Source organism: Peromyscus maniculatus, chromosome 10, assembly GCF_049852395.1.
Source record: "Peromyscus maniculatus bairdii isolate BWxNUB_F1_BW_parent chromosome 10, HU_Pman_BW_mat_3.1, whole genome shotgun sequence".
Lineage (NCBI taxonomy): Eukaryota > Metazoa > Chordata > Mammalia > Rodentia > Cricetidae > Peromyscus > Peromyscus maniculatus.
In genome coordinates this window covers 101,367,848-101,392,696 of record NC_134861.1, presented here as the reverse complement: position 1 = coordinate 101,392,696, position 24,849 = coordinate 101,367,848, and the positions used below count along the sequence as shown (strand labels likewise).

Genomic DNA, 24,849 nt, shown 5'->3' with positions numbered 1-24,849 from the left:
TAAGGAGTGGAGGCATGAAGATCAGAAGTTCAAGATCATCCTTGGTTAAACAGTGAACTCATGGCTAGAATGGTTTATGTAAGACCCCATCACAAACAATCAATCTCCCCTAAACCAAACTAACTTTATTCTGGTTTGGTTAAATTTTTCTTTTTTAAGAAACTTTTGCCGGGTGGTGGTGGTGCATGCCTTTAATCCCAGCACTCAGGAGGCAGAGGCAGGTGGATCTCTGTGAGTTTGAGGCCAGCCAAGTGAGTTCCAGGAAAGGTGCAAAGCTACAGAGAAACCCTGTCTCGAAAAACCAAAAAAAAAAAAAGCTTTCTTTTTCTTTTTTTTTAAATGCTATTAATTCTTTCAGAATTTCATACAATGATTTTGATCATTAAAATATTTTTAAAGTTTTGCTTTTTATTAAAAAAAAATTTTATTATTTTGTTTGGTATTTTGGCTGTATGTACATCAGTGTATGTATATGTCTGGTGCCTTCTGAAGCTGGAAGATAGCACTGGATTCCCTAGAACTGGAGTTACAGACAGTTGTAAACTACCATGTGGGTGTTGGGAATTGAACCTGAACATCTGGAAGAGCAGCCAGTGTCTTAACCTCTGAGATCTCTCAAGCCCATAAAGTCCTATTTTTTGAAGAGAAGGTCTCATTCAGAATGTCCTCAAAATTGTGATAATCTTCCCACCCCAAGTGCTGGGATTATAGGTATTGAGTCACCAGGTTATGCCAAAATTTTAGTAAAAATAAGCAACAGTTTATGGAATAACAGGAGTGGGAAATAAAATTAAAAATTACAAGGACCATGACTCTTCTCTGAGAAGGCTGCTCATGCTTTTGGATGTGTCTTACTTTCTCCTGACATCTCTCTTTCTCTTACCCCTTATGCCTAAGCCTATACTAAAATCAAAATAACTTCATTAAGCCCAACTCTGATTCATAAAAAAAAATATTCTGAAACAAAGTATTAGATTACTTAAAAATGTAAACTTAAGCATGTTCGAAAATTTAAGAGTACCATAAAAGACTAAAAAGACACAGTATTTCCAGATTACTGGGTGAGAAGAAACAACCTAAGGATGGGTCAACAGGAAAGGGAAGAACAAGACAGCTACTCCAATGGACACAACTGTTAAATAGGATCTTCAAGATGTGTTTAAAAATGCAACATAAAATCCTATATTACATACAAACCTAAAGCATCAGGTCATGGAAAGGTATACAGAGAAACCAAAGAAAGTGGCAACATCAAAGCCTGAAAAGTCAGGAACCAAAGCAAACAAAGGGCACAGAAAAGGAGAACTCAACTGGGAGACAGCACATTCAAGACCGGGGGCCAGTCACAGCCAGTGTTCCCTAAGACAAACAATTACAAGGACCACAGAGAGACTGACAGAGAACAATGATGATTCAGGGGACACTAAGAAGAGAAAGTAAGGGTGAAACCAACACTAACTGATCCTTAGCTGGCTTGGTACTTTATTGTCCATCACATGCTGCAAATGTACCCCACAGAAGCCTTGGGAAGACATAAGCACCATCCATTTCACAGGCAAGGAAACAGGCACGGCAGAGTGTCAGCTTATGAAAGTAACTGCAGCTTAAGGTTAGGGTTAGGACGTGAGAAGATGGGGCTACAGGTCCCGTGTGTTCAACCACATCAGTGACTTAAAGAACAGTGTTTCTAGCCGGGCGGTGGTGGCGCACGCCTTTAATCCCAGCACTCGGGAGGCAGAGCCAGGCGGATCTCTGTGAGTTCGAGGCCAGCCTGGGCTACCAAGTGAGTCCCAGGAAAGGCGCAAAGCTACACAGAGAAACCCTGTCTCAAAAAAAAAAAAAAAAAAAAAAGAACAGTGTTTCTGGGCTCTCTGCACAACTGGACTATGAGGGCTTATCTTGGTTGTCAACTTGACACACCCTACTGGAAAGAAGGAACCTCAATTCAGGAACTGCCTCCTTCAACTGCTCTGTGGGTGTTGGAGAATATTATTTTAAGGTGTGTTACTTTTGTTTATGTTGCATTTGTTTAACTTTGTGAAGCTGTGTTACTGTGCCTTTCTAAAACATCTGATGGTCTAATAAAGATCTGAACAGCCAATAGCAAGGCAGAAGAAAAGATAGGTGGGGTTGGTAGGCAGAGAGAATACATAGAAGGAGAAATCTGGGAAGAGGTATTGAAAAGGGATCTAGGAGCCAGAGAAGGAGGAGGTCTCCAGGGGCCAGCCACCCAGCTACAGATTAAGCCATGGAGTAAGAGTAAGATACAGAAGTAAGAGAACGGGAAAAGCCCAGAGGCAAAAGATAGATGGGACAATTTAAGGAAAGCTGGCAAGAAACTAAGCCAAGCTAAGGCCAGGCATTCATAAGTAAGAATAAGCCTCTGTGTGATTTATTTGGGAGCTAGGTGGTGGGGCCCCCCAAAAGAGCAAAAACAATCAACAACATATGTGCACATCTGTAGGGCATTTTCTTTATTGCTAACTGAGAGAGGTGGGGCCAGACTACCAGGGGTAATACCACCACTTAATAGGTAGTCCTGTATTGTATAAGAAAGCTAGGTGAGCAAACCAAGGAAAGGAAGTCAGCAAGCAGTGTTCCTCTAAGGTCTCTACTTCAGTTCTTGCTTCTAGGTTCTTGCTTTGGCTGTCTTCCATGATGGACTTGTAACCTGTAAGCTAATATATCCTTGCCTTCTCAAACTACTTTTGGTCAGTGTTTTATCACAGCAACTGAGAGCTAACTAAGACAGAAACTGGTACCAGGAACGGTGCTGTAATGGACCTGACTCTGTACCTTTAATGTCTTGGACTGTTTTATTGGATGAAGGCAGAAAAATTTGAAGCTTTGTGCTGGAAAAGCCGTTGAGTGCTCAGGGCTTCATGAGCTGTTGGAAGATAATTTGAGAGAAATGCAGACAGTGAAGGCCTGGCTAGTGAAGTTTCAGAGAGAAATGTGAGAGTAGCTCAAAGACTCCATGAGAGAGAGAAGACTGTGTGTGTGTTTGTGTTTGAGACAGGGTTTCACTATGTAGCCCTGGCTGTCCTGGAGCTCACTATACAGACCATTTGGCCTCAAATTCAGAGATCCACCTGCCTCTGCCTCCTGAGTGCTGGGATTAAAGACATGAGCCACCATGCCTGGCTTTTAATGTTTATATGATATTTTTCATTAAGAATTTGTGATTTCTGGTCAGTTGGAACTGAAGAACAACTGTGATTAACAGAAGGTCAGCACCACTGAAGTGAAACCTTTTGCTTTACTGGGACAATCAATGCTGGTTAGCTGGGGCTAAAAATATCAGCTGTGGTTAATAAGAGACTAGCATCATGGAGGTGAAATCTTCTTCCAAGTATTTCCTTATGGTCACACACAGAAACTATGGTCCATTGTGGGGGACCAAGGCTGCACATTAAGCTGGCAACAGACTTTAGCATATGATGTGGAAGTGTCTCCCACGATACTGGTTTTTCAGGCATGTACAGGTCATAAAGAGCAACTGAGGCTTGGCACAATGTGGCAGGGCTGGCATCTTCCTAAAGAGAGGCCAGAGAGTGTGTGTGGTGGGGGGAAGCACTCAGCGAAGGTGCAGCCTCAGTTACAGTGGAAACTCCAAGACTGAAAGAGTCATGGAGAGAATCTGAGGTTTAGCACCATGTAGAAGCAGCACTGGAGTCCCCCAGGTGAGAGGCCAGGAGAGCTACTGATGAAGATGCAGCCTCAGCTGCAGTGGACTTCTGCAAACTGGAGATACTAGGACAGTGGGAAGAGAGGCAAGTGTGGAATGGAGTTGGCCTGAACCTACCCTGAGACAACTTGTGTGTGCTATGGATGACAGAGTCAAAGAAGTGGAGCTGCCCAAGTCCTTTGGAACCCACAAGAGTCTGAGACTAAGATGCCAGACATTGAACTATAAGATTTTGGAGCTACACTGCTGGACTTTGGTTTTTCCTTAACTGTGATTACTTTGTTGTTTGTTTTTCAAGACAAGGTTTCTCTGTGTAGCCCTGGCTGTCCTGGAACTTGCTTTGTAGACCAGGCCAGTCATGATTCAACTGCCTCTGCCCACAAGTGCCAGGATTAATAGCATGTGCCACCACCACCCAGCAACTGTGATTGTTTCTATAGCCTGGTTTTTTCCTTTTGAAACAAGAATGTATTTAACTCAACTCTGATTTTAAAGGAGTGCAGAATTAAGACTTCTGACTTTTAAAGAGACTCATTGAGCCATCTCTTCAGTCCCCAAGACACTGAATTTTTAAGTGATGAAACTTCTTAAACACTGTGGGACTTTAAAGTTGTACTGTATTTTATATTCTCATATCAAACAAAAAAAGAAAGGCTATGGTTTAATAGTGATATGTTTGTATGTCAAGTTGAGGAAGAGTAGACTTGTTATGGCTAATCTTGATTGTCTTTTTGATACATCTGGGAAGAAAGAACCTCAACTCAGGAAATGCCTACATCAAATTGGTCTGTGGGGCATTTTGTTGACTGCTAATTAATGGAGATAGGCCCAGCCCACTGAGGACAGTGCTACCCTAAGGAGTTGTATAAGAAATCTAGGTAAGCAAGCCAGAGGAAGGTAGTCAATAAGCAGTGTTCCTCTGTGGTCTCTGATTTAGTTTCTGCCTCCAGGTTCCTACCTTGAGATCCTATCTCGGCTTCTCTTGATGATGGACCATAAAGTGAAAAATGAAACAAGCCTCTTCCTCCCCAAGTTGCTTTTGGTCATGTTGTTTACCACAGCAACAAAAGAGCAAACCAGAACCTGGACACTGGAGGAGCATGGACTCCATGCAGAGATCAGCACAGACAGCACCTCTAAATACGAGAGAAAGGAAATAAAAAGTACTACAGCCAAAGCAGGGTATTCAGGTGGACACTTGAGAACACTTATCTAGAATGGCAAGATGATGGCCTTCATGCCTCTCCAGAAATAGGATTGTAAGGCACAACTTGTCAGTGCCAGGGATGTACCCAAGGTACCCAGGAAGTGCACAGCCTGGGTGAGATCAAGTTTAGCTCCAAAGGCTAGACCAATACAAAAACAAAAACAAAATTCACTCTTCACATATACTTTAAGAAACAAACAAGTAGCATATTTGGTATAAAAAGGAAAAGGCAAAACTTAACAATAGTCAACAATAGCAATTTTTTAAACTGTAAAAGATTAGAGAAAATACTCTGAATAATTCTATGCCAATCTATAAAAAACTGACACAAGCAACACCCAGGCCTGGGCAAGGTCTAGAGACCCAGTGACTTCCAAAAGCATAGTAATGAGTCCAAGCAAGGAACACAATTGCTCCAGAAAGGCTAGCAAGCACATGGCCTACAGAGCAGGGCCTGTGAAACCTGGGGATATTGCCTGAGAGTTGTTCCAAGGTACCTACAGACAATACCTACTGTTATTTGTTACTGATGCTCAGAATCAGTAAAACAGATGAGACAAGGGGCCACTCCAAGGTGACTGTAGTGCCTGTGTACACAAGGGTAGTCAGAGTGGTCCTTTCACCACAGGAGAATGCTTATCCCACATTTATCTGCAAACCTATCCTTATTCTATGGTGCCGACTATCATTAATTGCAGAAATGGACATGTTAAAATAAGATTCCACCATTCCAGCCCCAATATACTGTTTCAGTTACTATGTCTTCTGATAGGGCCAAGATCACCCCCACTGTGTACAGCAATCTCATGGCTGTTGATGCGCATTCATCTCCCAGTAGGCTGTATAGTGGCTGTTTCCTGTCAACCTTGGCATCATGTCTAAAGTCAGACTGGGGAAAGGAGCTCTCTTTTCCAAGGAAATCATACCAAAATTTTTGTTGGTGGTGTGCGTTGGTTCTTTGCCAATTCCCAACATGTACTAATTATTTCATGCTGAGCCAATCACCCATGGAACAAAGTTCTGTTTTCAGAGGATTGTCTTAGGTTTTTTTTTTTTTTTTTTTTTTTTGGTTTTTTTTGAGACAGGGTTTCTGTGTGTAGCTTTGCGCCTTTTCCTGGAACTCACTTGGTAGTCAAGGCTGGCCTCAAACTCACAGAGATCCGCCTGCCTCTGCCTCCCGAGTGCTGGGATTAAAGGCGTGTGCCACCACCGCCCGGCGTCTTAGGTTTTATGTAAGACAGCATTACCTAGGAATAATAGCATCTTTGTTCCTCTTTAAGTGCCTCATTCTTATTTCCCTGCCATTGGGAGAGGACTTCTAAACACAGAACCAATCAGTCATGGCATTTCCTTACTCCTTGTTTTAGTAAGACAATGATCCTATTTCATCAAAAGCATCACAACTGTTAGAACTCACAAACTAGGAAGTTCTGTAGACAGGGATATGGAGTTTTATTAGATCCTTCTATGGCACTTCTGTGATGATACGGTTTTTGTTTGTTTGGTTTTGTTTTGTTTTGTTTAGCTGATAATGTGGCAAATGAGACATGGAGAGTCCTCAACATTGCATGCTTACTTCCCTTTATCGTGGTGATGGGTCACTTCCCTTGGGGGCACAGCAGAGAAGGTACCAAACCACCAATGGTGAGTGGTTGCAGTGGGCTGTATAAAACATAATCTGATTGTGAACTGTAATTCTGTATGTCTGAAATGCTTTACAGTTACTATGTGTTGCTTTGGTAATTAAAACATAAACAATAGGAATATAAAGAAAAGTTAAGTGATTAACAGGAGGAAAACTTCATGATGTTTTATCCTGTTACAGTTTCACGAGACACTGAAGTATGCAAACACGGGAATGAACTGATGCCAGAAAATTTACAGAGGAGGCATTTTCACCTGCTCGTCACTCCTGTGGTAATCGTTGTCCTCCTCCTGCTTCTCTTCTGCTGTCTCTTTATTGGAACTGTCGTCTGCTTTGGTTTCACCTTTTAGCACAAATAGAAAATGTTGTACAGGTTGAAATATCTCTATTCCAAAAGTTCTAGTATGTAAAACTTTTCGAGGTGTAAGTGTAAACTTTTATACTTAACCCCATATGACAGGTTGTATATAGAAAAAGGTAGAATTAAAATATTATATACAACTTTTCCAAAATGAAAAAAAAAATTCCAATACTGAAATACTTTTGGCTCCAAGCATTTTGGACTAGCAAAACCCATATTAAGAAATCCAAAATGTTATAGTATTTGCAAAAGTTCACAGCATACTAAAAACAATGTTGATATTCACTCTATTGAGAGCATACGTACATCCAGTGGTAGCAGTGAAAACCATTCTGCATATTTGCTAAGGAACTAAGCAACTCTGTGGTATGAGGACCTACGGCTGCAGCTGGGTGAGGCAGATTTTGGATTATGTGTCTTGAGAGACTCGTGGATTTGGACTAATGTGTCTTAAGGGACTCAGAAGATGGAGACAGTAACCAAAATTGGTGAGCACAGCAGAGACAAGCCTCTGGGACCACTCAGCACTCACCACAGCAACCTTACTTCTGTAAGTAGTATGGCTCATGGAACCTTACTGTTTGGACAAATACTCATGACCAGATTCTCACTTTTATCCACCCTACCCACTCTCACCCAAGCCTAGTCTGGCTCCCATAGGAACCTGGGCACCAACTTGCCTTAGGCTCTTAAGCATATACAGGCTGGTCTTGAGATTTCTCAGGAACTTACATGGTCCTAGTAGCAAAGTGCCAGTACTCAAGATTTAAATAATTTATTGAATAGACTTAAAAGTACCAATTAACTTTATGCCCAAATCCAACTACTATTTGGCCTTTTTATCATAAAGCAAGCAAAGTCAGAATCTTTTTTTTTTTTTTTGGTTTTTCGAGACAGAATTTCTCTTGTGTAGCTTTGCGCCTTTCCTGGAACTCACTTGGTAGCCCAAGCTGGCCTCGAACTCAGAGATCCACCTGGCTCTGCCTCCCGAGTGCTGGGATTAAAGGTGTGTGCCACCACCACCTGGCGCAAAGTCAGAATCTTAAGGATATCTACCTTCTATAGTTTTTTCCTAGGCCTTCTGTCCAATTCTGTTCTCTTCCACATGACCCCTAGGCATTTTCTAGTATCTCTTATAGTCTAACCCACATGTCCAGCTACCAGGGTTGATGAAGAGCCTTTTCAACAACCATCAGAAAAATGGTCAAAACCACCTAAGCCTTGAGACAAAGTGCTCTGTGGGGGAAAGCCTGATAAATGAGCCTCTGAATTGCATGGTGGTCTAATGCAGCTACTCACCATTGCGGGGATCTAAGTGCTGTTTTGCTGAGCACGCCTCCCCCTTGATGTCACCTGGTACCTCCATGCCCAGTTTGTGATAGAATTCCCTCTGTTTCCTCATTTCCGCTATTAAGAATGGAGACAATTTTAATAATCAGTAGGAAAGGACTTAAATAGTAAAACTGCTCACTAATGTCACAAAGAAACTTGCAGAGTTAGATGAGTCTGAAGGATGATACTAGTAAGAAAACAAGCACAGGTCAGAACGAAAAACCTTAGTGCCCTAGTTGTGGGTGTTTAAGAACACTGAGAGAGGACACACTGGTGCAACAAGATAGGCTCTGGAGCCGTAGGGATCTTGTTCCAGGACTATGACCCAACCTCCTCAGCCCTCTAAGATGGTGTGGGGTTATTCATCACCTGGAGCATGACAGGTAGTTTGAGGGGCTCCCTAGAGTGTGAGAGACCCTGAGGAGGTGGCCCGGATGACCCTTCATACATCATCACTAACAATGTACATATACCATTTTTGCACAGGCAGCTTGGCAATCCACACATACTGCCGAATGCTCCCACTGTCCCTGTAGCCATGATGGTCACAATCTAGAACCATCTGGCTGCCATCAAACGCAGAAGAATTCTCACTAGGCTGAAGGTAGTAGACACACCTGGAAAACAAGGACAGACCCAGAACAATCCTGTCCTGGAAACCTGTGTTTGTGTGCCAAGGTCCCTTGGTCACATCAGAGACTGGCAGTGGCCAGTGGCCATGTCTGTCTTGTATTGGGTAAAGACTGCCTCCAGTGGCTGTGGGCAGCAGTGGCCATGAAAGAAATGTAAGAAAAAGAAGAAACAGAAACCTCCAGACTACAGAGAAAGTTTATTCTTAAAGGCAGGCATCTAAGTCATGAAGCTGTCCAGGGTTTTAGATTATTATGCTTCTCTAGATCATTATCCAATAAAGCAGCATGGTCTGTCCTTAGATGGTCAGCATACAACCCCCACTGCCTAGACCAGGTTGATACCTTGTACTTGGAGGAAATTATCAATTACATGAGACAAAAGCAGCTTCTGACTTTCAGCAAAAGCTCCATTCATGAGACTAAAATTCAGACCCAAATGACATGCATCAGATCCTGGTCACTGCTCAGAATACAGACGGCAAAGGAAACTTAAAATGATTTGTTCAAACCAAAAATTTACAAGTAACTCTATAAAAGATACTTTACATGTAGTCAACCAAGAAATGATTTTTCATTAAACTTTTAAAATTTTTACTTATTTTTTGAGACAGGGTCTTACTAGGTAGCACTAGCTGGCCTGGAACTCATTGTGTAAACCAGGCTAGCCTCTAAGTCACAGAGACAGCCTGCTTTTGCCTCCTGAATGCTGGGGTTAAAAGCATGTGCCATCATCATGCCTGGCCTTATTAAACTTTTCATCTGCACATTTATCTTTCCCTATAGATCTGGAGCCTCTAGAGAGCCCAGAACATGTTCTGAACAAGTCCAGCCTGAACAGATGCTTTGCAAAACCTGACTGTACACATATGAAGATGTGTAAGCTATGAGCCTGGTCAGAAAAGGAGTCCTTCTAGAGTGGAGGAAGGGAAGGAAGGGCTCAGCCCAAGAAATGTTCTTGGACCAGAGAGATGGCTCAGTGGCTAAAGATGCCTGTCACCAAGCCTGACAACCTGAGTTTGCTACTGTGACCCACATGGTGGAAGGAAAGAACTGATTGCCACAAGTTGTCCCGACTTCTATATCCAACCACAGCACATACATCAGGGAACACACTTGTCCCCACATGTACACATATATACATAAAATAAACAAATGAAAAAAGAGACATTCCCATATACATGTGTATGAAAGGCAACCCTAAAACCAGAGCATGGAATGATTTCTGACAAAGGGAAGTCACCCAAAGTGGCCTCAAAAAGAGCTATGACCTTAAGACCAAAAGCCCAGAACACCAAAGGCAGAAATAATTCAGCTTCTGTCACCATGTTTACTGTCTATTTCCTTATTTTCCATCTATAATAATAAAAAGGTGGAACAGTAATACCCCAGTATGTGGTTTGAATCTGAAATGTCTTCTGAAGGCTCATTTTCAAGGTGGCCAACTATGGGGCTCTTGGGAGGTGACTGGATCAGGAGAACTCTAACTTCAGTGGATAACCTCATTGTATTACCAACAGGTATAAAAGGCAGGGCCCAGCTATAGGAAGCAGGTCACTGGGCACGCTTCTAAAGAGGATCTTGCTCCTAGTCATTCTTGTCTGTTTTTGCTCCTCTGTTTTCTGGCCACCAAAAGGTAAGCAACTTTGCTCTGCTATACCCTTCCACCATGATATTCTTCTGCTTCACCATGGCCCACAAATAATAGAACCAGATGACCATGAACTTAAAATCCTAAAACAGTATGACAAAACGAATTCTCTAGGGTATTGGTCACAGAAAAAAAAAAAAAAGTCTAATATGTCCAATGTCAGATATGTACAAATATAGAAACATTTCCAGGAATGTTAGCACAAACCTATAAATACTAGCACTTGGAAGGCAGACCCATGCAGATCTCAATGAATTCAAGGCCAGCTAGAGCTAGTCAGATCCTACCTACAAAACAAACAAGCAAAACAAAAAACCACCCAAACAAATAAGCAAACAGATATAGAAACATTAACTGGAATTTTCTGGCATTATATATCTAAAATACATTAAAATTTAGCCAACAACACAAAAAAATTCTGTTAGTAATCTATCCTAAAGCACATCAATGTGTAAGGAAGTCTTACTTGTAACACTGGAGGATCACACACAACTTAAGTGCTGCATGATAAACAGAACTGAGCTAGTTAAACTTGGTCTAAGGTACATGATATCTCTCCTGCTCAGCGGACATCCCTACAGAAGCTGTGAATATTTCAGCACTGTCCAGAATCAACAGGCAAAGTGACTCCAACAGGTGCACCATGGGACCAGAGTAGGGTCACTACCCCAAGGAATCTTAGGCAGCCACTGCAAACAGTACATGTAGCAAGGAGCATAACCAGAGTTATGGAAAATACAGACTGTAAACTGGCTCAGGCTCTGCCAGTGTAATGCCCACACACTCAAAAAAGAAACACAGGATTCTCTCGGAATTTAGAAGCAGAATGGCATCTGAGACTCTATAACTATTCCCAAAAAACACTCTGCCAACGAGTTGACTTGAATTAGATGTGTCTGCTAGGCCCACAGTGGGTGCAACCCACTGTGGAAAGGCTGAGTCACACACACCAACAGCAAGCCAGACTCTATGTACACCAGCCCCACTCAGCATCAGGCCCCAGCTGGCTGCAGGTTTTCTATGTAAAGAAGCAAAGCAAACCTAAAGCTCTGTGACCAGAGGGCAAAACTGAGATGCTGCTAAAAGCTCAATAACTGAAGAAAAGCAAATTTCCAAAGCTGCTTGTGGATGAAATTCAAAATTCAGTAATAAGGGACTGCAGATATAGTTTAGCCACAGAACACTGTCAATCAAAATACAGTAATGGCAATGAAGTAGAGTTTGGTTTTGTAGTTAATGTAAACTCACTGATAAGGAGAATGGAATCCTTTTGGGGGACAATACTGATTCAACTGTGGTTAAAAGTTACTGCTTCAGTTCCTCACTCCATCCCTTTGTCTCACCCACCAACACCTGAGGCAGTCTTTCCCTAGAAACCTACTGACTACACTGGCCAAAGAGACAGGAAGGCAATCTTCACTCTCCTCGGCATCCTCCAATTCCTTCTGCAGTCACAGTCTCATCTCCCAGCTCAGCAGCAGACCACCTGTGGGGCCAGTCTTCTTCCATTCACTATGGACTCCACAGAGCCCTATGGCAGACCCAGCTTTCTCTCCTCCTGTGAACCCTCTCCACCCATCCATTCCCACCCTTCTATCCAATCCCCATTCCTGAGTGTCAGCTCCCAATACCTAGAAACAAGTTCTACTCAGGGACCCCCAGTGGCCACACCTTACAGAGATTCATGAAATCTACAGCCACCACACACTCTTAAGATCTAGAGAGGGCAACAGAAGTCAAAAAAATGGAAAGCCCACTCAACAAAGACAATACTAGATATCAACAAACTAGAATTGCAATTATTCCAAACTCAGATACCAAGATAAAAACATAATTTCTATCCTGACTCATTTTCATTCAGTAGTGAGTTGTGCAGTTTTCATGAGTTTGTAAGCTTTCTGTTGTTGATATTCAGCTTTAATCAGTGGTGGTCAAATAGCACGATATGTCTCCACTAAAGCCCAGCAACCCTACTACAGTAGTCCATGAGAAATGTGATATAGCTGAAGCACAAGGACTTTAAAATAGCCTTTATGAATATGCTCAAGGGCCTTAATGATATGAATAAATCCATTAATGAAATCTATGAAAATATAAATGAATGATGGAATGAAATGAAGAAAACTATTCAATATATGAAAGCAGAAATGGAATCAATAAAGAAAACCCAAACTGAGAGATATGGAAATATGGTGATATTCTGTTTCCCAATATATTGTGTACCCTAATAAATTTATCTGGGGTCAGAGAACAGAAGAGCCACTAGACAGACATGGAGGCCAGAAAATGGTGGCACTCACACCTTTAATCCTAACCTTCTAGAGGAAGAGATCCATTGGATCTCTGTGAGTTCAAGACCACACTGGAAACAGCCAGGCACGGTGACTCACACCTTTTATCCCAGGAAGTGATGGCAGAAAGCAGAAAGGTATTTAAGGTGTGAGGACCAAGAACTAGAGCTGGTTAAGCTTTTAGGCTTTTGAGCAACAACAGTTCAGCTGAGATCCATTTGGATGAGGACTCAGAGGCTTCCAGTCTGAGGAAACAGGATCAGCTGAGGAACTGGCAAGGTGAGGTAGCTGTGGCTTGTTCTGTTTCTCTGATCTTTCAGCATTCACCCCAATACCTGGCTCCGGGTTTGTTTTTGTTAATAAGACTCTTTAAGATTCATGCTACATGGAAATGAAAAATTCAGAAACTCAAACAGGAACCTCAGAGGCAAGCCTCACCAACAGAATACAAGAGATGCAAGAGAGAATCTGAAGACAAGGTAGAAGAACTGGATGCCTTCTACATGTTAAATTGAAAAAACTCCAGGCACAAAAATATCCAAGAAATCTATGACACTATGAAAAGACCAACTCTACATATAACAGGAATAAAGGAGAAGAAACCCAGGTCAAGGGCATGGATAATATTTTCAACAAAATCATAGAATAAATCTTCCTTAACCTAAAGAAGGAGGTGCCTATCTAAGGTAAAAGAAGCATACAGAACACCAAATAGACTGGATAAGAAAAGAAATTCCCCATGACACATAATAATCAAAATATTAAACATACAGAACAAAGAAAGAATATTAAAAGCTGCAAGGGAAAAATAATCAAGTAACATATAAAGACAGATATATTAGAACAGCACTTGACTATTCAATGGAGACTCCAAAAGCCAGAAGGACCTGGAAAAGATGTTTTACAAACTCTAAAAAACCACAGATGCCAGCCCAGACTACTATACCAGCAAAACTTTCAATCACAAGAAATGATTCAATCACAAAAAAGACATTCCACAATAAGATCATATTTAAGCAGTACCTATCTACAAACAGAGCTCTTCAAAAGGCACTAAAAAAAAAAAAAAAAAAAAAAAAAAAAACCCTTCAATCTGAAGAGGTTAACCACACCCAAGAAAACACAAAGAATATATAATCTAAGACCAGCAAATCAAAAGGGGTGGAGGTGGGGTTCTATGCCACCACAACAAAATAACAGGAATCAACAGACACTGCTCATTGATAACTCAGCATCAATGGTCTCAATTCCCCCAATAAAAAGACACAGACCAACAGACTGGATACAAAAACAGGACCATTCCTTCTACTGCATCCAAGAAATATACCTTAACATTAAGGACAGAAATCACCTCAGGATAAAAGGATGGAAAAGATATTCCAAGCAAATGGACCCAAGAAAGAAGCCAATGTAGCCAATAAAATACACTTCAAACTAATCCAAGGAGACAGGGAAGGACATTATATATACTCAACAAAGGAAAAATTCACCAAGAGGATTTACATTTTTCCCCCCAAAATAGGGTTTCTCTGTGTAGCCCTGGCTGTCCTGGAACTCTTTTTTGTAGACCAGGCTGGCCTTGAACTCACAGAGATCCACCTGCCTCTACCTCCTAAGTGCTGAGATTAAAGGCACATGCCACCACTGCTAAGCAATATTATGATTCTTAACATCTATGGGACAAACACAAGGGCACTCAAATCCATAAAAGAAAACTTACTATAACTAAAATTAATTACATATTTGCCCTCACACAGTGAGGGTGAGTGATTTCAATACCAACAGATAGATCATCCAGACAAAAACTAAACAGAGAAGTGCTGGAGATAACTGACCTCATAAACTAAACAGACCTAACATATTTACAGAACATTTCACTCTGACATAAACAAATATAGCTTCTCAGTACCTCTAAAACTGACCACAAACTTGACACAAAGCAAGTCTCAACAGATATAAGAAAACTGAAGTAACACCCTGCATCCTGTTTGACCACCATAGATTAGAGCTGGATATCATCAACAACAGAAACAACAGAAAGCTTACACACTCATGAAACTGAACAAATGACTACTGAATGAAAAAACAACATACCCAAACTTATGGGACACAATAAAGGCTATTCTAAGAGGTAAGTTCATAACACTAAGTGAGTATATTAAAAATTGAGACAGGTAGTGGTGGCACACACCTTTAGTCCCAGCACTTGGGAGGCAGAAGCAAGGGCAACTTTGTGAGTCTGAGGCCAGTCTGATCTACTGAGCTAGTTCAAGGATAGTCAGGGCTACACCAAAAAAACCCTGTGTTAAAAAACACACACACAAACAAACAAAAAATCGGAGAGATCTCATATTACTAACTTGATGGCATACCTGAAAGCTCTAGAACAAAAAGAAGGAATAATACACAAAGGAGTAGATGGAAAGAAATAATCAAACTCAGGGCTGAAATCAATAAAATAGAAACAGGGGCTGGGGATTTAGCTCAGTGGTAGAGCGCTTGCCTAGCAAGTGTAAGGCCTGGGTTTGGTCCTCAGCTCTGAACAAACAAACAAACAAACAAACAAACAGAAACAAACAAAAATACCAAAAAAAAACCCAATAAAACAAAGTTGGCTCTTTGAGAAAAATCAAAAGATTTACAAATCTTTAGCCAGGCAGAGAGAAAAGATCCAAATTATCAAAATTAGATATGAAAAGTGGGACATAACAACAGGCACCAAAGAAAAGCAGAGAATCATAAGAATATATCTTAAAAACCTGTACTTCACCAAATTGGAAATTTTAAAAGAAATGGATAGATAATTTTCTCAGTTTATACCATCTACCAAAGTTAAATCAATATCAGATAAGCAATTTAAACAGACCTATAACCCTTAGTGATATAGAAGCAGTCCTTAAAAGTCTCCCAACCAAGCTAGGCAGCGGTGCCACACACCTTTAGTCCCAGCACTCTGGAGACAGAGGCAGGCAGATCTCTGTGATTTCGAGATCTGGTCTACAGAGTGAGCTCCAGGACAGGCACCAAAACTACACAGAGAAATCCTGTCTCAAAAAAACTGAAGACAAAACAAAACAAAAAGTCTCCCAATCAAATAAAAAATTCCAGGCCCAAATGGTTTTAGCATAGAATTTTACCAGACTTTCAAGGAAGAATTAATGTCAGTACTCCTCAAATTACTCCATAAAACAGTAATAGAAGAAACAGCCCAAATTCCTTTATGAACACGCAAAATTTATAAATAAAATACTTGCAAGCCAAATTCAAGAACACATCAAAAAGAACATCTACCATGATCAAGTAGGCTTCATCCCAGAGATTCAGAGGTGGTTCACAACAAAACCACATGATCATCTCATTAGATGAAGAAAAGGCTTTTGACAAAATCCAACACCCTTTCATGATAAAAGTCCTGTAGAGACTAGGGACACAAGGGGCATACTATAACATAATAGGCCTCAACAAGTCCATAGTTAACATTAACCTAAATAGAGTGAAACTTAAAACATTTCCACTTAATCAGGAACAAGACAAGGTTATCCACTCTCTCCATATCTATTTCAATATAGTAACAGAAGTCTTAGCTAGAAAAATAAGACAAATGAAAGAGATCAAGAGGTTACAAACAGGAAGAAAAGAAGTCAAAGTGTCTTTATTTGCAGATGATACCATTGTATACATAACTGACCTTAAAAATTCCTCCTGGAAACTCCTATAGCTGATAAACACTTTCAGCAAAGTAGCATAAACAAAAATCAGTGATTACAGCATACAGAGATCTCCATGTACTTGGCTATATCCTTATAAAACTCTACTGTAAATGGTTCTGAAGATCTCAGCATTTTATCTTGAGGCGTTGCTGTTTCACAAAACTAACACAGCCTATGTACCACAGGAAGACAATGGAAAATCTAGAACTAAGAACAGACATGTGGGAAACAGGGATGCTGCTGATGAAGGGACCTGGGTCCAAGAGCCAAAACTCTAGCTATGAACTGGGCTGAGCAGTGTTTCAACTCACCTTCCTGGAGGCCTGGCACCAGCTTGTAAACAATGTCCTGCATGGTTCTGTCATGACTGCAAAAAGAAAACAGGCGTATGGGGGGAGTCAACCAATGTAAATGCTGTATTTATATCTTCTACTTAACAACTTGAGGTTAGATTTTCCTTCTAGTTTGCAAGGAAAAACATGTTCTAAAAATTATCTAGGACTTGAATTGATGCATCATTTAATTTAGGTTCCAGCCTCCTGGAATGAAAGGTCACTCTGGACAAAGGGTTAGGCTCAACTTTCTGGACACAGGAAAACATGAAGGTGCAGAGCTTCTTTATCTACAATATGGCTCTTATTATAGTTTGTTATTTTTAAGCATAAAAAATAATTATGTCAAGTAATTTCTTTTCTTTAATAAAGTGATAGAGAATTTCTTAATTTTCAAAGCCATTTTAACTTCTAACCCTTATTGTATAAACCTGTATAAATCCAGTAACTGGCCAATGATTACACTTTAACAAATGCATAGGAATCTAGCCAACCTGGACTCAGCCCAGTGGCTACTCATGGGCAAGTCCTAGTGCAACTGTAGCCACTTAACTGTTTAAGATCATCACTCACCGCATGAACCAACTTCCTGTGCTTTGGAAGCTCTAGGCTATGAGGCCCAACTGTATACTGTAAGGTGGTCACACAGAGCTCCAAACCTCCTTTCTACTACCTAGACCAGGATGCATGGTCCATTCAGGTGCAAATTTGGACTTTGTTTTTTTTTTTTTTTTTTTGGTTTTTTCGAGACAGGGTTTCTCTGTGTAGCTTTGCGCCTTTCCTGGAACTCGCTTTGGAGACCAGGCTGGCCTCGAACTCACAGAGATCCGCCTGCCTCTGCCTCCCAAGTGCTGGGATTAAAGGCGTGCGCCACCACCGCCCGGCGCAAATTTGGACTTTGTAGACTGGGGTCTGTGCTGATTGGTTTTTGCCAATTTGGCACAAACTAGAGTCACCTGGGAAAAGGGAACCTCAACTAAGGAATTGCCCCCACCAGACTGGGCCTTTGGCCAAGGGTGGGGGTAGGGCCTTAATTAGTGACTGATAATAGGAGAGTCCAGCCCACTGTGTAACTGTCACTCCTGGGCAGGGGGTCCAAGATTGTATGGGGAAAGCAGGCTGAGAAGGCCATGGAGAATAAGCCAGTAAGCCCCGATTCTTATATTAACAGTGATGAACTATTACTTAGAAGTATAAGCTAAATAAATCCTTTCCTCTCGGTGTTGGTTTTGGTTAGTGTTTTATCAAAGCAACAGAGAAGCAAACTAAGACATGGCCCTCCATGCATTTGATGCCCTTGACATCTTTTACCACACCCGCCTAGCTTCTACTAGACCCCAAGCTGAGTGGAATTAGTGGCCAGAGCTCCATATTTGAATGCCAGGCTTTGCCTACCTTGGAGGCCTAGCAAGGGGGCTAGTTAGAAACATAACACATGGTACTTTTTGGATGGAAGGCTCTCAAAGTGGAGCTTTCTTCAAAGCGAACATGATCACACTCCAGGTTCATAATGGTATGTCTTAACACTCTGCAATGTCTCTACCACCTGCTTGCATCATCCCGGCTAGTTCTGGCAACACATCTCTCCACCCTAAATCTTGAGACATGAATTCTAAAGCCAAGAAAATCCCTTCTACATAACATTGCAGGGCCCCACAGGCTTCCTCTCTTTGGCCCCTGTAAGTAGAGAATCAGGCATGAGGTGGGGAGGTGAAACCAAGTCAGGGACAGAGGATGGCACCAGCAGAGGTATCACCCTAGACAATTTCAGATGGAACCCAGACATTACCAGTGAGAGAGCGGCTAAGAGAGCTGGGGCTACAGCTCAACCGAGAATACTTGCCTTACATACAGAAATACAGAAAGCTCTAGGTTTGATCCCCAGCATTGCATAAATGGGGTGTGGTAGAACACTTATAATCAAAGTTCTTGGGAGGTAGAAGCAGGAGGATCAGAAGTTCAAGGCTACATAAAACCCTATGTCAATTAAACCAGAGAGAGAGAGACTAAGAGCCTCTCCAGGTCCATTGCTGTGCTCCTCCCCTAATTCTCTTTTTTGTTTGCATAACAATCTAAACTTCCATGAGAGGATCTGCCCACAAGATAGTTCTTTAGTGTTCTTCCTCCAACAGCAAACTCCAGCAACCATAAAGAGGGCAGCAGTGTCCCCAGCCTCCAACTCACAGCCCTAAGAGCCCCCCACCACTCCTGTCAGCAGCAATTTAAGTGGGGAACCTGTTTCTGAGCTCTACAGAACTGCACCCCAGAGAGAAAGCTGATGACACAGCGTGTACTACCCCATGAGGACAGAAAACGCAAAACAGAGCCTGAGACAGGTGGTATCAAAAGGAAGTCTCAACAGTGAGTTGATGTGTGGGAAGGCACCAAGCTTAGGGATAACTATGGTAGTGGGCTAAGATGTGCCTAGAGCCACCATAGTGACAAAACTATAACCTACCACTATACAGGGTTGTCCAGAACACAGAGCATTGGAACTTGGTTCAAGAGTCAATGGGGGGCTGGAGAGATGGCTCAGAGGTTAAGAGCACTGACTTCTTTTCCAGAGGTCCTGAGTTCAATTCCCAGCAACCACATGGTGGCTCATAACCATCTATAATGAGATTTGGTGCCTTCTTGTGACATGCAGGCAGAACACTGTATACATAATAAATGTGTTTAAAAAAAAAAAAAAGAGTCAATGGGAATTTGGACTGAAGTTCCTTAAATCAGATGTCCCCCACCCATTCCACATGTGGGACACTGGCAAGGACTCAGGACAATACTTAACACCAAGAACTGCTAGATATTACCATAGGTCCACCACATAGGATATACAGACCCTGAGGTCCTCTCCAGAGACTCTATGAATAAATGATTTAGCAATGAAGTTAGGCACACAGAAAACACTCTCATCTCAGTGTGGGCAGTAGAAACAGTGGCATCAGTAGTGCTGTCTAGAGGTCTGGAGGGGCTTCCAAGGCCAGACAGCTCAACTTGAACTGCTATTGCTCCCAGCTGCATATGTGACTCAGCTGTGACTGTGACATGCTGTACAACTTTAAAGTGAAAAACACCTCTTCCTTTTAGTTATCTTCTTTGATTCCCTCATGCCATATGTATCGGTGCCTTAATTTCCATCAGCATGACTTAGAAATCAGAAATTCCACTTTCAGGCCCTTGCTTCCTCAGCTCAAGTTCCAGCCCAGGGGCAAGTTACTACTCTAAAGAAAGGAGGTTGGGGTCCCTTCTACTTCAAACTTTTAGTTTAAGAAAACTTATAAGATTCCAGTTGTTCTCATGGTTCCTACAGAGCAGGTGCTACTAGATATCCATTGGCATGGCCCTGGTCACCTGCAGTGTAGTATCTGGGCCAGAAACAAGGTGGCCACTACTATGCAGATGTAAGAACATCATGGCCAGAGAGCACCAGCCCACATTGTTACTCACCCAATATACTGTAGTGGGTGGCTCTGATGGATCACGATCCTGCAAGTGGGGCAGGTATTATTCTCCTCCAGATATTTCACCAGGCAGCTCCTGCAGACTATCCAAAGGGAGAGAATGACAGAAACCCACAAGAGAGGTGCTAATTGGTACTATGCCCAGCCAACCCCAAGAGTGCTAAGAGGGCACTTGCATAAACCTCCTCTACATAGTTCCTGACCTCTGAAAAGAAAGTGCCTTTGGGTTGCACTGTGCGGTTACCACCTGTTACATACTCCTGGCCTAGGAACTAACTGGAGAAGAAAACACTAGGAGTGGCTGTCTAAGTCACTATGTGGCAAGATCATAATAATATAACTAATATTTAAAAATCTGCATTTGACTTAAAAGATGACAAAATTGTCTTATATAGCAAAATAGTAAAAGTCAGTGAAACTGCCTAACACAAAACTGTACCACGGATTTCTAACAATACAATTAATCTTAGCCTAAAAATTCTTTAAAAATGGAAAGCATCTTCAAAAATGCAGAATGTATAGAAGTCATATGTGCTGGTCACTAGATGCACTTAGATGCAGCAGTCATGCCTCTAGGTGACCCACACAGGAGATCTGTCTCTCAGTGAGACAGGAAGAAAAAAATCTTAGGGGGGCTGGAGAGACGGCTCAGTGGTTAAGAGCACTTGGCTCTTGCAGAAGACTTAGGTTCAGTTTCTAGCATCCACATGGTGGTCGACAACTTTCTGCAGCTCTAGTTTCACAGGATCCAACACCTTCTTCTGGATTTTGCTGGTACTGCAAGCATGTAATGCTCATACATACACATAGGCTAAACTCACAGATATATAAAAATTAAAAAATAATTAAAATAACAATAATTAAAAAAAAAAAATCCTGTCCTGCACAAGTCCAGGCCTGACAAGCAGAATGAGTAACAGGCAATAGGTACCATACTGACTCTTGAAATCCCACAGGTGCTTGACTGTTAAAAAAAAAGACTTCACTTGAAATTTCACAACGCAAGTACTTCCCTGTTGGAAAACAGTATCACTACACCAGTGGCCAACCTGGCAGACAAAAAAAAAAAAAAGTAGTTCTCTTTGGTTCAGCTTTCCTGACAGAAACGTCCCTCCAGGGAGTTACCCGTAGCATCCCTAGTTGAAGGTAAGTTTTCCAATCACCTTTTAAGATCTTTGTTCTTCTCTTGGCCCTGTTGCCCCTGTGCCCACATGAAAGCCCTAAGGAATGTGCTGGAGCACCCCTACCCATTCAGATCAGAGCAGAACTGGCTGTACTCACATGTGTGCAAACACTCAGTCACTGTAGTTGCGTCAATGAGGTAGCCGCTGCACAGGCGGCAAGTGATGTGGGCGTTTATGTCCCAGAGTTTAATCTTCCTGGTCAACATCTTTGGCTTCTGCAAGAGAAATACACTGAAGTAATAATGATGACTAATCTAGGTTGTCAATTTGACTACATCTAGAATTAACTAAAACCCAAGTGACTGAATATACCTGTGAGGATTTTTTTTCTTAATTAAAGTAGGAAGACCCATTTTCCTTTTGAGGTGGAAAGATCCACCATTAATCTGGGCCCCAAATAAGGAAGCTTGCTCTCTTTGTCTGCCTGCTCTTGCTGGTAAATCCATTCCTTCACTGGCACTGGAGCCTACTTCTTTGGGATTCTAGTGTATAGTGAAGATCAGTTAAGATATCCAGCCTCATGGACTGAAAAACTACTGGATTCTTGGACTTTCTGTTGGGAGACAGCCATTGTTGGACTAGCTGGCCACAGCCTGTCTGACTAATACACCAAGTATCTGTTTCATTCCCAGCTTGCCTTTCCTCTATTCATAGATGCTCCATCTTTTTTGTTGGACACATGATCCATCTTTTCTCATCCTATCGTTAAATAATGACCCACCTCAGGCCTCAGTGGTAAGTAAAGTGTGAACCTCAACTCAAGGGACTGCCACTTGCCACTATACTGTCTACCAGAAAAACACAGAGCCCAACAAGAGGCTAGATTAAGTCCCGTGGATCCAAACTTAATCACCAGCCACTTTGACCTGGATCTACCACATGGCCTTTCAACATCACAGCTGGTATCTGGGTCCAATCCTACCTTAGATATTTAGCCATCCTTCCCTTGTGGTGATATTTTATTTGTGCCAAAATGTGATATTTTATTTGTATGTTAATAAAAAGTTTGCCTGGAGATCAGAGGTCATAGTGAGGCCATAAACAAAAGTCAGGCGGTGGTAGCACACACCCTTAATCCCGATCACATGGCAGACAGAGTCTCTGTGTGGTCAAGGACAGAGCGAAGTGTGGTGATTCACGCCTTTAATTCCAGTATCAACCATAGAGAACTGGAGGTCTGTATAGACAGGCAGTGACGAGGTAGTGATGTAGCTGGGCTTAGAGCCAATGAGAAAGCAGAACAGGAAGGCAATAAAAGCACAGGTTAGACAGGAAGAAACTCTCTCTGGGGAAGCTACTGTGTGGTGGTAAGCTAAGGCTAGTCGTAGCTATTCGCTAATTCTCTGATCTCTTTGGCTATTACCCCTGTATTTGGCTCTGTGTTTCTTATTTAATAAGACTTTCAAGAAGTTTTTCTATATACTCTTGTACTTTTTATGAGAGGGAACAGTTAGATATTCACTCAATGCCACAGGAAACTAACTTACAACACCAAGTCATCACCTAGACCCTGCTGAGCTCCAGACTCACCGATGGCCTCTTAGCATAGTATGGCCACCTCTATGCCTTCTAGACACTATATTCAGGGCTAAGCGTGGCCATAACAGCCCTAGAAAAATCCATCTGGCTCATGGTACCATTTCTAGCTATGCACCTCTCTTAGCCAACTGACTGATCAATATCACATACCTACCACACCCTGAATTAATGGTACTCTAGAGCCAGCACGCAGAGGATAAATAGGGCCAGACTCCTCACTCTTCAGACAGGACCCAGACCTCCCCTCCTAGATGGCATGGCCCCTTGGGAAAATCCCAGACCTCACCTCCTCTGGATGTCTGTGAGTCCTTCCTCACCCGGTGGCATGGAGGCTTCAGGCCACCAAGTGGATGCGATGATCCCTCCTTACTCTGAGTTCTGGCTGGCTTCTGCACCTTCTTTCTGTCCCTTGTTCCTTTTCCATTTTCTAGCACAAAAATGGCACTGTTAATTCAAAGCACATTGATGCCAATCCTGCACACAATCACATATTAAACCCTTACTATATCTTAGATAAGTATTACATATTAAACCACGGGACAGGGCACACTAGAAATGCTGGAAGACAATCAAGAACCACCAAATAACTCCACAGACAGTTGCTAGAGACCAAACTTCAAGGAAATATGAGGCAGTCACCATAATGAGTCATAGGTAGCCAGAAAGGAAGATCAGCTTCAGCTATGCTTACCTGTGAATGATAGCCTGGAATCGGGGCTACATTGTGAAGTCTGTGGAGAAGCAGAGATGGATGTTACCATGGGAGCACCTTGTCTCACCCTCTAGCAATTCTCAAGTACTGTTTGGTTAAATGTGTCTGTTTATTTACTTGCTTTAAAATGATGGTAAAGAAGGTGGCTCTGCTGAGGAGACACCTCCCAGAGTTCCTGAGCCCTGCCCAATCCAGAGCAAATACACAGCTTACGGTGTAAGGGAAAGAGAAGATGGCTCCACTACTTGCTTTGGGGCCCAAGAGGCAGGATGAGGTATCTGTGGAAGCTCCAGGTGACAGTGGATTTCAGGGGTGACCTGAGAAACCTCAGGAGGACAATGAGCAGCACTTCATTGATCACTTCATTTGAAGCCTGCAATTTTTACATCCTCACACTCAGACTAAGTCATTGTCTCTCCTACTCACAGACCTGCCACCCACTCACTGAATTTTCTCTGGGCCCATGTGGGCACTGTACCATGGTTAGGTTCAGTGGGCTGAGGCCAGTGAGCCAGATATTCATGCCAGGATGTGGAGATGGCAGCAGCTGGAGAAATCCTGGTAGAGTGGTCTGGGACCTCCCAAGAATAACTACACAGGCAGTTTGCTTCTTGACTGAGGTACTTTGAAGGCTTCTTGGTTCATGGGTCTTACCATGTAGGAACAGGCAATGCTGGCAAAGGGCTTGGTAAGGCACCTGGAAGCTTAACTAGAACAGTACCAGAGCTCCAGGTTTTTGTAGCTTAAGTACTGATTACAACCTGGACATGGTGTACCCTAACATGTCCTGGAATGAACTTATTCTTAAATGCAACTCAGGTAATTTCAACTTTAAAATTTTTCCAGAACTTCATTTTTTTTAAAGTTTTTATTTATGTGCACACATGCGTGCACCCACACACCTGTGTATGTGAGTGTCTGTGTCTGTCTGTGGGAATGTATGCAATGTGTGTATGGGTGTTTTGCAGAGGCCAGAAGAAGGAATTGGATCCCCTGAAGCTGAAGTTACAGGCTGTCTGAACTGCTTGATGTGGGTGCTAAGAAAGGAACTTGGATCCTCTGGGAGGACAAGTATGCATTCTTAACCACTAGGCCTTCTCTCCAGCC

The 24,849-nt window shown here is 42.2% G+C and overlaps 1 protein-coding gene across 2 annotated transcripts in view; it reads right to left on the bottom strand.

Annotated features, from left to right (window-relative positions):
* Pcgf3 (polycomb group ring finger 3) overlaps positions 1–24,849 on the bottom strand; it is a 48,783-nt gene that overhangs the window by 12,922 nt on the left and 11,012 nt on the right. For both annotated transcript variants that reach the window (XM_006985809.4, XM_042257830.2), the window contains exons 2-8: positions 23,722–23,761; positions 23,317–23,457; positions 21,589–21,706; positions 20,294–20,390; positions 16,826–16,881; positions 8,201–8,308; positions 6,795–6,883 (exon numbers count right to left, since the gene is read on the bottom strand). In XM_006985809.4, coding sequence (XP_006985871.1) covers positions 6,795–6,883; positions 8,201–8,308; positions 16,826–16,881; positions 20,294–20,390; positions 21,589–21,697 — 459 coding nt within the window. In that variant the 5' untranslated portion in view covers positions 21,698–21,706; positions 23,317–23,457; positions 23,722–23,761. The remainder of the gene's footprint in view (positions 1–6,794; positions 6,884–8,200; positions 8,309–16,825; positions 16,882–20,293; positions 20,391–21,588; positions 21,707–23,316; positions 23,458–23,721; positions 23,762–24,849) is intronic.